The sequence below is a fragment of the Alexandromys fortis genome, unplaced genomic scaffold (assembly GCF_014885135.2).
Source record: "Alexandromys fortis isolate MF-2015 unplaced genomic scaffold, M_Fortis_MF-2015_v1.1 scaffold_40, whole genome shotgun sequence".
NCBI lineage: Eukaryota > Metazoa > Chordata > Mammalia > Rodentia > Cricetidae > Alexandromys > Alexandromys fortis.
The window spans coordinates 7,076,210-7,092,581 of record NW_026067966.1 but is presented as its reverse complement, the minus strand read 5'-3'; the positions used below and the strand labels follow the sequence as shown (position 1 = coordinate 7,092,581).

The 16,372-nt window shown below is 46.7% G+C and overlaps 1 protein-coding gene across 3 annotated transcripts in view; it reads right to left on the bottom strand.

Moving 5' to 3' along the window:
• The window catches only part of Lancl1 (LanC like glutathione S-transferase 1), a 37,976-nt gene extending 23,174 nt beyond the window's left edge, over positions 1-14,802 (bottom strand). The window contains exons 1-3 of one of the 3 annotated variants that reach the window (XM_050154240.1): positions 14,682-14,802; positions 14,392-14,488; positions 9,851-9,968 (exon numbers count right to left, since the gene is read on the bottom strand). In XM_050154240.1, the coding sequence (XP_050010197.1) occupies positions 9,851-9,968; positions 14,392-14,472 (199 nt within the window). In that variant the 5' untranslated portion in view covers positions 14,473-14,488; positions 14,682-14,802. Of the gene's footprint in view, positions 1-9,850; positions 9,969-14,391 lie in introns of all 3 variants that reach the window. The other 2 variants (XM_050154239.1, XM_050154238.1) reach the window with 2 other exon arrangements.
• Between the last annotated feature and the right edge of the window lie 1,570 nt (positions 14,803-16,372).

Sequence of the window (16,372 nt, the reverse complement as noted above, 5' to 3'; positions counted from 1 at the left end):
TCCCCAACTTGCTTTCTGGTCATGTGTTATCGCTGCAGCATTGGAGATCCTAACTAAGACACACCACAACTGTCAAGAGTCTCAGCATGGAGCTGCATCTGTCAATGTGTGCATCTATCACGACACGCAAGGTCTTTAGAGGAGACAGCGGTCATTTATAATCAACTGCATCCTTCAATTTACACCTCAACACCAGATGCAAAGACCAGAGAGATAGAGATAGGCTTCCTTTTCCTATCTTTGAAGTTTCTGTACTAGTCCAGAAAATATTTAGTTATAATTTAAGTTTTGAACATACTTAGTTGTTAGAATAAGTGCTATCTATTTTTTCTACTTTACAAGTATTTTATTTAAAAATATAAGCCTCCTTCTCATGAACCCGAGTAAATTTTGACATGCTCATGAACACTAAACTTTAAAATAAATCTTTAAAATTTTCCTTTAAACATCACATTTTATTTGTCTGCAAGGCTGTGCGTGCCATGACACACATGTGGAGGACAGAGGATGACTGGCGGGCGTAGGTTCTCTCCTGCTACCCCGCATGGGTCCAGGGACGGAACTCAAGGTGTAAGGCTCGGCAGCAAACCTTTGCTCCCGGCACCTCTGCATCACTGGCCCAACATTAATGTTAGCATTTAGGTTCAGAGTTATTCATTTCCTGTCTTGTGTGGTCTACTCCATGAAAACTAGTGTCATTAAGCTGTCCAAGTTAAGGCTTCGGCTTTGCTCATACACAGAGCTAGAGTGTGGACACCTTAAAGGAGAGCATGATCTAAGAGAAGTGGGTAAAGCAAAATCTAGTGAGACAACATTTGTTTATAAATCTACAGTCAGAATCTAGAGTAAGATCTGGGGATCATCCGTGTAACTGGAAAGCAGTGATGGTTCTCAATGTGTGTCAGGAGCAGCTGGAGGGTAATGGGCAAAGCAAAGGAAAGCAAGCTGACTTGCCAGTCTGTAGTCTGGAGGCCATGAGGAACTGAAGCAGGTGACATCAGTGCTCGGGTCCCGCAGCAGATGGAGCCAGCCTCTGCTCTAACCATAGACACTTTAGCCCATTAAACAGGAAACACGCTTCTAGTCACTCCGCCACATTCACTGGGTCAGCAGCTGCCGTGGTGACACCACACTACCATTTCCACTGAAGCAAACTGGTCTAACGCGACTACTCTAACGAGCAGGGCTAAGTGTGCCATGGCATCAGGGACTGAGGAAGCTAGAGCCACCTCAGACTCACCCTGTAAATGTGGCCTTGAAATGTTCATAATGAATTTTCCTTTTTTATATAATTTTTAATTTTTTTTTAAAATTATCTTTTTTACTTTACATACCAATCCCAGTTTTCTCTTCCTCCTCTTCTTCCTTTGCTCTCCCACCTTCCACTCACTCCACCCAGCTATCAGAAGGTGAGGCCTCCCAAGGGGAGTCAACAAAGTCTGTCACCTGAGGCGGGACCAAGGCCCTCCCCCTGTATTTAGGATGAGCAAGGTTTCCCTGCCTGGGGAATGGGCTCCACAAGCCAGTTCATGCACTCGGGATAAATATTGGTTCCACTGTCAGTGGCCCCACTGCCCACGCCACTCAACTGTCACCCACATTCAGAGGGCCTAGTTTGTTCCTATGCAGGTTCCCCAGCTGTCAGTCCAGGAGCCAATGAGTGCCCACTAGCAATTCTATAATTTTTTATAATTAATTACTGTTTCTATAATTACTATAATGAAGAAGAAAAAAGAATACCCTGTGAGGTCAAAAAAGACTGCTATATGAGGCATCAATGCTGGCTACTCTGCTGTTTCTTCCCAGAGCTGCCACTCTGGGGGTGAGGGGAGGGCCTCAGCTACTGACCCTCAGCAGTGCTGTAAGGACAGCCAGCTGCTGGGAAATAACTAACACTAAGCCTTTGCGTTTCTGAGGGATCATTAGTTCTATTCTCTTGACCACTTAAGACCTTAGTGTATCTCAGATGTATACAGAAATGATAAAATCTCCAGACACACGAGTCTCCCAAACATGGCTCTGTAATGCTAGAGATTACCTCTTAAAAGTTTTCATTTATTCAACAACCAGTCGGCAGCGGTACCTTTGCCAGGGTATGTCAGTTCCCTTCAGGCCAGGGGCTCTGAAAGATACAGGCAGTTATGGCAGGAATGTGTGGCTAAAAGTGCAGATCTTTAGGGAGCGGTCGGCTAGCACTCAGGAGTTTGAAAGGTCAGGTAACTACTGAAGGAGAGGCAAGGGAGAATTCCAAACTAACTGAAGGTGTTCACTGAAACGTTGAAGTCCACCATCAATCGCTATGTCTTCTTCCTTTCAGATTTGGGTAACATAAGTGAGAACCCCAATGAACTCCCATTACCCATAACCACTTGGCTTTGTGTATCAAGTTGGTGCTTTCTACTATGATTTCAGAACTGTTCCCACTGAACTTCTGTGTCAATGACTGGGCGTGCACACAGGCTTCACCAACAAAATTAGCTGCCGTCAGGGCAGCAGTTTCTTTCTGTTGACTTTAGTGTGCACAGCTGTACCCATAAACCTGGGTGTCAGTAGAGAGCCCCGTGGGATCTGCTCAGTTGTGAGACCAGGGTTGCCCACTGTGCACTCTTGGCTGCATAAATTCCCCAGTTTTTCACACAGGCCATCCGGGAAGAAAACAGGCATGGTTCTGCACCTTTCACTTACTATTACCCCAAACAGAGTAGTGAGCAGGTCAAATGGGCCCTTCACACAAGGTCTTTTCTCCTCTTAGCTACTCCCACAGCTGCCTTACAGGATTGAAGAACAAAGGAAACATTACACATCCTTCCTTCCAGGGTCCAGCAGCGCTCTGCATCACAAAGGTCAGATACAGAAGCACTGCTAGCCTTTCATCAGACTGGCGTGACAGGTGAGGAGCAAGTAAGCTAAAGTGCTAAGAACACGGGCTCTCCCGTCCTCGCTGTGAAACGCAGCCCGTTTACTATGCCTCAGTACTCTTCTGAAAATGGACACAGCAGCAGCATCTCTACAGAACAGCTTCGTCCTGGCATCCACCGCCTCGTGTCCAGTCCCATTAGGTAGTGACCTCACAGGATGTGGAGTCACTGTAGCCTATGGCTGACCTCTCACCTGAAGGACAGAGTGCAGAGGAGGTACGGTCTCCCTCCTCCCACATTTCAGCATCACTCCTCCCGTTCTGACCTCTGAGGGCAGAGAACTGTTCTATACAGAAGCCACCTGGCCTTGCACGAGCCTTCTCGAGTCCTCTGGCCTCATCTGTTCACCTCCTGTTCACCAGGCAAGCATGCTAACCTAGGACTATCAGGTGCTCTGTGAGTCTGGGGGGAAGTTCAGGCCAAGGGTGAGAGAAGCCAAGGTCTCAGTGATCAGCAGAGCAGACATGGTAAAACTTGTCAGCTAATTCCTGAATTCTTGTCTCAACTTGACCCGACCCTGGGGCTGTGATGAACTGAAACACATTCTAAGAGATACGAGCAGAACTGAATTTTCACTCTTTCTCCCTTGCACCTAGTTCAAGTAGTCAGTTTGGGTTACACAGTGGCAGAGAGTGTTGCTGGAGCTGCACTCCCTACAGGCATTTTTAATAAACACTGACTATGGGCACGGCGCTATGCTGAGTGGAGTTCCCTGCAATGCGAATGGCAGGCCCAGCTGCAGCCTTTTCAGTGTTGTCTGCAATGGTCATTGCTTACGTCAGCCTGATTTCCTATCTACCAGCCCCCCACCCCCCTGTGTGTGTGTGTGTGTGTGTGTGTGTGTGTGTGTACACATGTGTAGGCTCAAGGCTGAGGTCAGAGAACTACTCTCTACCTTATTCACTGAGTCAGAGCCTCTTAACTGAACCCATAAGATGAGTTTCCCAGACTGCTCTGGGAATCTGTGCCCACACTGAGAATGCTAGAATTACAGGCGGCTGTCACACCAACCTAGAATTTACGTGAGCACTAGGAATCTGAACTCTGCTTCCCATCCTTGTATGGCAAGCACTTTTTCCATCCAACTGAGCCATCTCCTCAGTTCCCTGTCTACCATGCACTCTGATTTGCTTATGAACCCTGTCCCCGCTCTCTGTGCTCCACTTTAGCGCCCTCTGGACATCTAACCCTACACTCGTTTCCAATGTGTGCCTTAGTAACATAACCTGCAGTACAATGGCATCAGCATCATAAACTTCGATGTGTAACTCGGAAAGGCAACAGACCATGCGCCTGGCACAGTTACCTAGCCAGTGCTTGGTGGGAAGGGCTCTAGTGAACCCAGTGCCCACCCATAACCAATGGCACTCACTGGCTTAGAGATGGGCACTTCTCATGAAGGTGAAGGGACATCCGCTTAGGGCTCAGACGCTGAATTGCTGGCTCTGGTACGAAGTGTCTAATAAAGAGAGATCAATTTGCAAAGAGAAGACAACTGGCCAGAATGAGTTCTTTCAAGTAAATCTCGTGTCAGCGGTAACTGAGAGCCACATGCTAATGTGGCAGCTAACAGCTCTGCACTTGGCAGATCAGAGGAACGGCATCTTGAAATACTAATGACCTGCGTTTAGAGCCCAAGTTAATCTTACTCTAGGGATCGCGCTGCAGCTCTTCGTAGTTAAACGTTATCTAATGCTTGAGAAGAGGACATACATGCCAACTGCAGCCTCATTAACTGGCTGAGCTGGCTAACAGGAGCTTAGCCCATGGCTTTCAGAGCTGAAGCCCCTCGAGTCCTCTGTGCAAATGGCTTTTCTCCTTTAAAGTGTAAGTTGATCACTATTTCTCTGAGGAATCACCACAGTAAAGAGTGGGGAAAAGTGACTTCTCATGAAGGCTGGCACTTTTTGCCATGTTTCCTAAAAGACATCAGTGAAATCAGCCCTCCCTTGGGTTTACTTAACTCTCTGCTGCATCTGTCAGAGAAATAGGGTTTCCTAGTCAATGCCTACTTTTAACAGAGACTTGTCCCTGTCCATTAACCCTTCATAACAGTAACACTCTACTAGTCTTTTGTGACTTCTAAGATCTACAGTCTTCCCTGGAACAAACGGCAGCTCAGCCCAGAGACATGTATTGTAGTGCTATGTCCTCTGCGGTGTCCTACACATCGCTGGGCCCATCACAGAGCCAGCAGCTGGCTATGGTTCTCCTCCTGTTGTTTTCTGTATCTAAGTAACCTACATGCTTCCCAAACAGTCGGTGTGCTGGGAGGGGACGGTGACTGTACACACACCTGCTGACCTCAATCACTGTGCACTAGCCTTCAGTGTAATACTTTATAAAGGGGGCCCGGTGGAACAACTGAGGCTGTTCCCTTGAAACACCGCTTCTTAGCAGCGGCCACCTGACTTCAGATGGGTGAGCACTCACTTGAGAAGATTCCAACAACCATTTCCAAATACAAGCCATAATGAGAAGAATCTTCTTTGGATCAATTAATGTTTTATTCTGAATCTACACTAAGTAAGTGTACCCGTAGGGTCTAGAAATAGGAAAACACATTTATACAAAAGAATGCCAGAGACTACAGAATTTTTTGCTGCAAAGGCTGAGAAGAAACAACTTCCAGGATTTACTTTATGTCTAATCATCAGTTATGTACTTGCATGCTTAATAGTAATTACCCTTCCCTCTGCTGCCTTGGTAACAAGGCTTGTTTCTCAAATTATTTTCATATTTTCTAAAAATAAAATACTGAACTCTGATTGGTCATAAGCAATTCTCAAATATTGTACAGTACAGGTATCAGGTTGTCATGGCTCAAACTATTCTGTCTCAGACATCTTAGGAAAATCTCACTGGGCAATGTTGGCACACGCCTTTAATCCCAGGACTCGGGAGGCAGAGGCAGACGGATATCTGTGAGTTCAAGACCAGCCTGCAGAGCAAGTACCAGGACAGGCTCCAAAGTTACAGAGAAACCCTGTCTCAAAAGAAAAATTAAAAAAATAAAAATGACGAAGAAGAAGAAGAAGGAGAAGGAGAAGGAGAAGGAGAAGGAGAAGAAGAAGAAGAAGAAGAAGAAGAAGAAGAAGAAGAAGAAGAAGAAGAAGAAGGAAAGAATCTCCCCTTACAAATGCACACAATGAATACAAATGTAGTAGCTGGTAGGAAACATGTGCACAGACTCACTCAAAAGGCAGAGGACATGACTCATGAAGTCGCCTGCTGGTTCTGTAACCCAAGAACTTTGCCTTGCTCTGCTTCCATTTTTCAGCTCTGACATGGAGGCCCTCTATGGACTCCACACTGGAGATACACACAGGCAGAGCAGAGGATTAAAGGATGGGATGGGATCTGCCCTCCCCACTGGGCACTGATGGTTGTGCACTTTCTCACTCCCGTCATGTGAATGTCACAGTGACTGACACTAGTAGCAGTGCTCTGACTTTTACTCTTTTCCCCCAGGGTCATGGAATTTTGCTTCTCTACCACAAGTGTAGAAGAATAAATGCCAGGGGTGTGAGGCTTATTTGCTGAGAGAGGGTTTCTTGCTAAACCTACAGCTGGTAGGTTTGGGTAGTCTAGCTAGTCACTGTGCCTAAGAATACCATCTCTACCTTCCAAGTGCTAGAATTACAAGAGAGTGCTGGGTTTGGGATGATTACCAGCAGGCCGCTATGCTCTCTCGGTTTATACTGGGAGCCGGGGAACTCCAGTCCCCACGCTTGGGAAGACGCCCTTTACCCTGAGCCATCTAGCCAGCCCCTTATTTACTTCAAGTTTTGTTTAACCAAGGACACAGTAACTCCTACTAATAACTTATTTTGTACACATGTGGATACTCCAAAGTTTACTCTTGGGCGAGCCAGCATTGACTATCAGACGGCACTATTAGGCAGGATCAGATGGAAAGCTCGTAATTAATTATAATGGTTATCTTCCAAAGCATGCATCACACAGAGGTGTCCTGGCAGAAAGCTGAAGTACCACGTCCTTCTTTTTTTAAGTCTCAAGTTTCACTGAGAACTAAGCAGTACTTAGGACTTCACACTCTGAAATATTTCTCTATAATAGGCTTTATGGAAAAAACACTTTATGGAAAAAACATGGGCTGGAGAGATGGCTCAGAGGTTAAGAGCACTGCCTGCTCTTCCAAAGGTCCTGAGTTCAATTCCCAGCAACCACATGGTGGCTCACAACCATTTGTAATGGGGTCTTGTGCCCTCTTCTGGCCTTCAGGCATACACACAGAAAGACTATTGTATACATAATAAATAAATGTAAAAAAAAAAAAAAAAACTACAAGTGGAATGAAGACTTTTTTTCCAAAAGAAGAAAATTGTTTTGAGTTCCTTTGTAAATGAAGAGGGGAAAAATATTGCGTACCTGATTTAAAAATATTTTGAGACATACGTACATTCACTCTTACAAAATTCCTGACCAAAGTAGACAGACCTTAGAGAGAATTTGCAGATGGAAAAATAAAAGGTAGGACCAGGTCCGACTGGCTATATGACACATAACTAAGACAGTTTTGTTCTAAGATACTCTGCCTATCTTTTATCTTCTCTAAGGAAATCCAGCTAGCAGACCACAGGAGCCACACCTTCTTTGTAACAGCAGTGATCCCGAGACGTGTGCACCAACCTACAAACACTGCACAGGATTTGAGCCCTGAGCAGAGTAGCCAGGAAATCTTTTTAAGGGAAGGGAATGCATTTTCCTTTTCCTCCCTTTCCTTGTAGCAGCCAGAGAAGCTGAAGTACCATGTGGCTGTGAGCAGCCATGGTGACCAAGAGGTGGACCTAGTGGCTGAGGACTGACAAAGCAGCAGAGGAACAAGGCCTGTTAACACCCTAGGCTACTGTCTCAGCCTTCAACTTCCCTCATGACCTCTCCACGGGACAAACAGAAACACAGTGTTTAAACTGATGAATCTAATCCATTCCAAATCCCCACTCCACCTGAATCAGAACTGGGTACCGGCCATATTTCCACTAGAGAGTAAGATAGTAACTTAAAGTTCTAATTAATTATAATCACTCTTGACCCACATAAACAACACTGTAACATAAAGACAACTTTTAAGAACTTTCCCTGTCCACTGACAACAGATGTTCAATAAAAGTCAGTGGTAAAGAAATTTGTGGATAACTTAGCAAAACAAGCAGCAATAAGGTAGTGTTTATAAGGTCCTAAGTTGCAAATTTCTTGCTGAGCAAAGCCAAAATGAAGTACCTTGTTTTTTAAAAAACATCATTTTTAGAAAAATACCTGGGCACACACAAGTCACATACAAGGGTGCATGCCATCAGGTAGTCACTGCTGCGACACACAGTACCACGTTGTTCATCAATGCAGCGCTCAGGAAGAAACTAGCTGTCACGAGACAGTAGCCCATAAACTGTAAGGTTATAGAAGGCTTAGACGATTTCCTGTGGTCAGATCGGCATTCTAACTTAATCAACTCAGACTGAATTCCGGCACAGGACAGCCTTTTATGTATCAGAACGCTGGAGATGATTTATTTTATGCGGGATAATGGCACTGTAACAGCGTTCGATGAGGGGATACTAGGAACCTTGCCTCAAAAGCCATTAGCAAATTTATCTACAAGATTTTATGCCTCCTCAGAAACCCACTAGCAGCTGAAGATATCCTCACTGCTCAGTGTGCCAATCTGACTCAGACGCTTGCCATGGAAGCTGCTTCCCTGAGTCAGCATGGAGAGTGGGCTGCTTGAGAGTAAGACAGTGACAAACAGCCAAAGATCTTAAACCAGGCCCATTTCACTTCGGAGAAAAAACTCTGAAGGAAGTGTGACTTCTAGCGTCTCAACTAACCCTGGAAATTTGGGTGTTTGATGGACGGCTTCTCCTGACCTTGTCAAGGAAGTGTGATTTTGAGTGTCTGAACTAACCCTGGAAATTCAGGGTGTTTGATGGACGGCTTCTCCTGACCTTGTCAAGGAAGTGTGACTTTGAGCATCTCAACTAACCCTGGAAATTCAGGGTGTTTGATGGATGGCTTCTCCTGACCTAGTCAAGGAAGTGTGATTTTGAGTGTCTGAACTAACCGTGGAGATTCAGGGTGTTTGATGGATGGCTTCTCCTGACCTAGTCAAGCTTGTCATTCAAACCAGAAACCAGTCAGCGACCATCTCTCCCCTCCCCTAAGCGAAGTTCTTTACAATGATATGTGCCCATGGGAATGGACTTAGGGATTTAAGTCCTCTTTTGTAAGCTGCCCTGGAACTATGTCTCTCTACACAGTGAGTTCCAGGACAGCCAGGACTGTTACACATGAGATGCTGTCTCCTTCCCTCTAATTTATATATTTCATCTGTCATCCCCACTTGCACGGAATCTTGTGAGTTTGCTGCTGGCAGTCTCTCAGACAGCAGCTTTAGGTAGCAGTCCACATCAGCTTCCACATGTGCTTGCAAAATGCACATTCCTAGCTTCAGCTATCAATCACTCAGATGCTCTGCTGTGGAGCCCAGGAACCTGCATTTCCAGAGCCAAAGTCCTAATGCTCAAAATGGAGCCTCCCTACTATTAAAAGTGCATGGAAGATGCTGTGCCCCCCAGACTGTGTCCTTCAATATTCTGAGAGTACCCTCCTGTCTGCAGCAGGGAGGTAGCCAAGGTCTCTTGGCTCTCCTTTGCTTTCTCTCTCACTTCCAGTTTTTCTCTTCACAAGAACAGTAAACATCCCAATGCCAGGCATGAATACCCACAGTGTGCTTGCCCCCCCCCACCGCTTAAAGAATGCTCACACAAAAGGTAACTGTGCGGTGGGGAGCACTGTACCCCCAGGACGCACACACAGGAGGGCCTGCAGGCTGTGCCCACACCTAACTGCTGAGGGCAGGGCCTGCTTTGGCTCTCACCAGTGTACATGCTGGCTTAGTCAGCGCTCTATACCTGCCCAGCCGGTGTAGCCAGTGCCATCCCGAGGATCTGCTGACTTTAGGCCTCTTTCCATTTGCTGAAGGAGCTCACGGATCTTGTTGGTTAAGCGCTGTGAGAACTCGGGAGTCAGCTGTAGAAATTAAAGAACAACATTTTTAAAAAGAGTAGAAATCAATCACATTAACAGAGTTAATGGTACCTTCATGATGACATTTTCTATTTATGGAAATAAAATATTATCATGTAAAACTTAAAGCAGCCCTATAGGTTTAGGTTTTCCAGAAACCACATAGGGGGCACATACTATTAAAACCAGTATGTTTAAAAGTTACCATGAGCCAGGTTAGGGCAGTGAATGTCTGCAAGCCCAGCATTTGGGAGACTGATGCAGAAGGTCAGCTACTTTGAGGATAGCCTAGGCTTTACAGTCAGACCCTGTGTCAAAAGAAAAGATCAGGCTAGCTTTGAGCTCAGAGATCCCCTTTCCACTGCCTCCTGAGTGCTCAGAAGATTAAAGGTGTGTTTCATTGTAGCAGGTAAAAGCCGTGTTCTTAACACAAGACATAGACATCCATTAAATCTCAGCTACTGAATTCTAGCTGTGACAATGTTAGTCCCCTTAGGAAATATTCTACTTGTTTCTATTACTTTTAAGGATGGATAAAGCTGCAGCATTTAAAAAGCAAAACACGTCAGTGATTATCAGAAACTGCAAGGACAAATGTCAAGGTATGAGGTCCTTGCCCAGCATGGAGTGTGACCAGAAGAGGCTTGGCTGTGTCCCTCCTCACCTGTTACTGGCTGACTGCCCTTGCTCAGCTCCTGGCTTCTTTATACAGCAGCTACGTTCCTGGAGTTGGGGGGACACACCTGCCCCATGGTTTCTTGCAGGCCACCCACTGTGCCAAGGGTGTACTCTAATGCTGGGGTCCTGGGGTTAGTGACACCATGTGAGGTTCACAAGTCATATTCCTAACGGCACGCTCTTTTTAATTTTATCAGATTTATTATTATTATATATGTATGGGTTTGTGATAGTTTGTGCAGTGTGTGTGTCTGGTGCCTTGGGAGGCCAAAGACGGTGTCTGGTCCCCTGGAACTGGAGTTACAGACAGTTGTAAGCTGCCATGTGGGTGCTGGAAATAGAACTCAGGTCCTATGAAGAACAACAAGTACTCTTAATTGTGGAGCCTCTCTTCTGCCCTCTTGCAAAGGCATATTCTTTATGAAGGACCTGGAAAGCATTTTCAAAGTACTGTAGACGCCAATGACCGAGTGCCTTAAAAAGTCATTTCAATGTATCAACTAGTTAGGAACTTGTAATGACTTCATATTGGGTTTCCACAAAACCAGTAAGATTTAAAACAGGGCTGAGGAACACTACACGTGGAGAAACATGCTTCATCATAGAGAGGTTGTAATATCAAACCTACACCAGGCACCACCAAAGTCTCCATTTTATTATTGAGTCTGGGTGTGTGTCCTGCTCATGCACACACATGACAAGCACATGGGTGGGCGGGAGGACAAGTGCAGGAGTCAGGTCTCTTCTGTTTGCGTCCTGACCTTGCCTGCAAGCGCTTCTCAGCAAAGCCACATCAAGGCCCTTACAAGCTCACTTCAAAAAAGAACATCTTGCATCTTGGATTCGGGAAAGGCTCTGATAGAAAAGTGCTTGCTTAACAAGCATGAAAGCCTGAATTTGACCTCTAGAACCAGTATACATAAGAGTGAGGCATGCTGGCACGTGCTTATAGCGGGGCATGCTGTTGCGTGTTTATAGTGGAACATGCTGTCATGTACTGACAGCTGGGCATGATGGCACATGCTTATAGCAGGACATGCTGGTATGTGCTTATAATCTCAGAGCTGGGGAGGAAGAAACAGGCTGATTCCTGGGGCTCACTGGACAACCAGTCATGGCCTACCTGGCAAGCTCCACGCCAGAGAGGCCCTATCTCAAAAAACAAACAACAACGAACAAAACAAAACAAAACAAAAAAACAGCTCACAGGGAGCAACAGACATTATTCTCTAACCCTGACACATGCATGCCTCCCTGCACACAGATGAACACACACTTTGGCAAAAGGTTAGCACTTCAACAAGACTTGAAACACATTCAGTAAGGTATAATGGACTTTAATGTTAATATAAAAAGGTCTGTAAGTCTCACAGAGGCCGAGGGGTAACTCGATGTGACCACAGCCATCTTCCGCACACAGACTATGTATAATTCATGGTCCTGGCCGGCCCGAAAGTAGGAGGCCATAGTGAGAACACGGTGGCCCCGGGACAGGAGTCATTTTCTCGTAGGCGCACACACACAGTTAAGGAGGTGACCTGCCTGAAGATACTGACTGTGGCCAAAACCCATCACAGAAACTGCAAATGTGAAGGGTCCGGGCAGATGACAGGAAGCTCCTCCCCCAACGCCGTGTAAACAGCAGGCAGCAAGGGCTCTGGGTTTGCCCTTTCGGAGTCAACATGAAAGAGTTTTTTTTTTTTTTTTTTTTTTTTAAAAAAAGAATGCCGCTTTCTTTGTAAGATTCCCAGACTATATTCTACTTATGTCACCTTGCTATTCGGGGTTGGAGTTGGATTTGTCTTTTGCGACACATCTCTTTAATCCTACTACTTAGGAGGCAATGGTAGATGGACCTGGCTGAGTGTGAGGCCATCCTAGACTTCACAGTAAGTTCTGGGGCAGCCAGTGCTACATAATGAGACACTTTAAGAAACAAAAGAACGATGTTAGTGTTGAGAGTTGAAGTGGTGGCTCACACCTATGATACTAGAACCCAGGAATCTGAGGCAGGAGGATCATTTTGAGTTAAAGACCAGCCAGTTCGGGCTACAAAGTAAGTTTTAGCTTAGCAGTTCAAAAATCTAAAGAAAATGGGCCAAGATGTTTCAGCGCACCCAAAGCATTAGCTATGGAAGCTTGACTAATCAGCATTTGATCTCAGCGTGAAAAGCTGAATGTAGCAACCCACACCTTAACCCCAGTATGCCTACAGCAAAACGGGGCGCAGGGACAAGAGACACCCAGAGGCCTGTGTTTCAGCTAGCCTGAAATACACTGCTCAGCAGCAGAAATAGTAGACCATGCCTCAACAAGGTGGAAGGTAAGAGCTGACTCTTCCCATCTTTACATGGCTGTAGCATGGATAAGCCTGCCCATCACACACACACACACACACACACACACACACACAACTAGATACATTCTTTTGAAGCAAAAAAAAAAAGTAAAACAAAACCAAAAAATTCACGAATAGAGGTCGTATAATGTATACAAGATATTGACATATAGAGCTACTCAAACCCACACAAATTAAATGAGTAAGAGCAGATTTATGAGCAGCCTAAGGCCTAGGAGTGGAGTTCCATTACTAGAATGCTCCCTCTACCAAGTCTACATGAAGCAGCACGTCTTCCTCCAACCAGACTGGACTAACTCACACCTTAGCAAAGAAGGCAGAACACAGGCCCAGGGTGACAGAGGAGTACACACAATTTTGTCCCAGCAGGCCAATCCAGTCCTCAAATAAGGGACCCCAGCTCCACACACCCGTTAGCACCCTCCCACACCGCATCTCCAATGTCTGCCCCTCCTATGGAATGGCTGACTGAGGTGTTTTCAGTGGTGAGGAGATAGAGCCTCGTAAACCAGACAGGTGTGAACCCCAATCAGCTACATAACAACACCTGACAATGTATCTTTGCAGCGTTGACAAGTTTCAAAGAAATAAGCTGGTAAAATTTTTAAAAATCCATGGCCACTGAATACAGCAGCATTCGCTTTTAATCCTAGTACTTGTGAGGCTGAGGTGGGAGGTCAGTGATTTCAAGGCCAGCCTGGGCTACACAGCGAGCGCACACTCTTCAGCCCCCTCTCTGGGACTTGCCAAAACTAGGTATTCCTTCCAATATTCCAATCGCCAGAAAGGCAGGAGGAAACAAGCCCCTGGTGCCGCACCCCAGGCTCTCTTCTCCAAGAGCCTCGTGATGCTCAAAGCAGTGTTAAGTACGAATGATCTTTCTAAAGTTTGGCTCCCCACTCTCGGCTTTAAAGATAGCTTCGAAAAAAACGTAAAATTACAAAAGATTTCAGGCCTGTCGGTGCGGTGACATTTCTCTCAGCACCCTCCCTTTATGGACATCCTCCCGACAGGCCCATTTACTCGAACTATTCCGTCCAGACTTGCGCACATTCACTAAGGAATAACATGGCACGGGGGAAGAAATACAACCAGGTCCCTCGCCTCCCTTAGCGCCACTTAGGGAGGGAACTTCGCGGACAATCTTTATAAACGACATTCCCATAAAAGAAATACCTGAGGCTATTTCTTCCACTGTTAATGAGGTTGACATCGGTTTTTATCCCCTACCCAGTACATCCTGACTTAGATCCTTATGTAAGCCTGCTCGGATCGCGCATCCCGGGCAGGGGATGGCTGAGCGCCCCCATCTCCCAGGCGGGAGTGAGGTCCTTAGAGCCCCTGGCGTGGGGAAGGGGTGGACGGCGAGGCAGGCAAGCCTCAACTCACCCTCCCGGTGGAATCGAAGTAGCCTTCGGCCAGGGACTTGTTGTAATCGGCATAAGGATTCGGAAAGGCCCTCTGAGCCATGACGCCGCTGGCGAACCTGCAGAAGAGGGGGAAGAGAGATCTCGAGTGGAGCCGGGGCTCGGCGCGGGGACGCGATCGCGACGGCGGGCACGCCGGCAGCCCCTTCCCCGCGGGCGGACCCCGGCCCACGGCGGCGCGGCACGCACGCGGGACGGCGGCGGCCGCGGCTCTCAGCCCCGCGGGAAGAAGGGGGCCCGTTTTCCACCCACGTCCCACGCCCACGAGTGGGGGGCACAGCAGACGATGTGGCCGGCGCTTCTCTTCTGCGGTCCTCGCCACCCGCGCAGCGCCGACAATAACAGACTCGGAGCGTTCACCGCCCACTTCCTGTAGGCCTGGCCAATCAGCATGCACGCTGAGGCGGAGGCCCGCCTCCCGACTTCAGCGTCTTAAAGACACAGCGTGCTCTCTGCCGCTTTTTCCCCCGCGTGGAAGAGGTGATGGGGCCCCCACGTTTCCTACGTTCACGTATAAACACGCTGTTAAAGAAAGCAAATTCAGTTTTAGATCCTAGGAGTTCGAAGCCCCGTTTACCTGCAGGAGGAAAGGATTGCTTTCAAATCGAAACACCCTCCCTCTGCAGACACCTTCTGACCTTTTAATTCCGCCAATTAAAAGGAGACCCAGAAGTGACCATGGAGGAAACAGCAACATGCAACCTGCACTATCACTGCAAAACAGGCTGAGTTAAATACTTTGGGGACACTTTTTCTTCGAGGCACTGTGGAGGCTGGGGACAAGGCACCAAGTGACAGGTGACAAAACATCAGGAAATTTATGCAAAAACTCAAATTTCTGCTCTTAGGAAATTTCGTCTGCTCCTTAGCCTAAATTAGACTCTAATGCTATTTTGAAGCCTTTAAAAAATAAGCACAAAGAATGGAGAGCCATCTCCAGCCTTAACACTGTGGTTGTTTGAAAAGTTTTTATTGGATGCATTGTGCCCCCTCTGTTCAAAGAATGTGGGAGTCAAGTTCAAATATCTGTCCCTGGCGTGACATATGCCCGGGGTTCAAGGGCTCTTGCAACTCTTGAGCACCAGAGTTTGGTCCCCAGCACCAATACTGGACTGCCTACAATCAACAGAACTCCCGAAGATTCAATGCCCTCTTCTGGCCTCAATGAACACCCACACACAAGCACCCCCAACACGAGGGGGGATATAATAAAAAGTTATAAATTGTCATTTCTTTCCTGTCTGTCTTGATTAGTGGGCCTCATACCCCCCACTGTTCGGAACCTCTTTCTTTTCTCATGTGGTCTCTGGTTCTTTGCTGTGAAGTGCCCCCACCCCCAAACTCTGCCTTAGACTAACTTAAACGTTCCAGAATTTTTTCTTCTAACTTGATCTCCCAGAAAACTCAGTTCCCTCAGCACATTCGTAGAGAGTTAGTGAATATTAAGCTGGACTATGGAGACTTGGAGGAAAATGTCTAAGAGAGGAAAGGAAAGGAGATTGAGGCTTTTTTATCAGCCCTTCTTTCAGTGATTAGGGCAAGCTCCGTCGTGATATCCCATCGCACGCTACATGAGCGACATTGAAACAAGCTAACAGCCTACAAAAGAAACAACTCAGGAAGAAGACGATGCATGAACAGATGACCGTGGACAGAAAGATGAGAGTAACGCAAGGAGGAAGGAAGTCTGAAAGATGAGTGTCGGTGAATGAAAGACCTGAGAAGCATACCCATCCGTGGACAGTATAATGAGATGCCCATTTCCTGCATCAGCTCCTGCATCAGCACCGTTGACTCTGGGAACAGAGGCACTGGTGTAGAGAAGCCAGAGGCAGCTGTGGTGTCCTTTGTCACTCTGCCTTTTTCCCCTTAGACAGAGTCTCACTGAGCCTGGAGATCCTTGGCTATGGTCAGTTCAGTCCCAGAGGTTCTCCTGTGTCCTC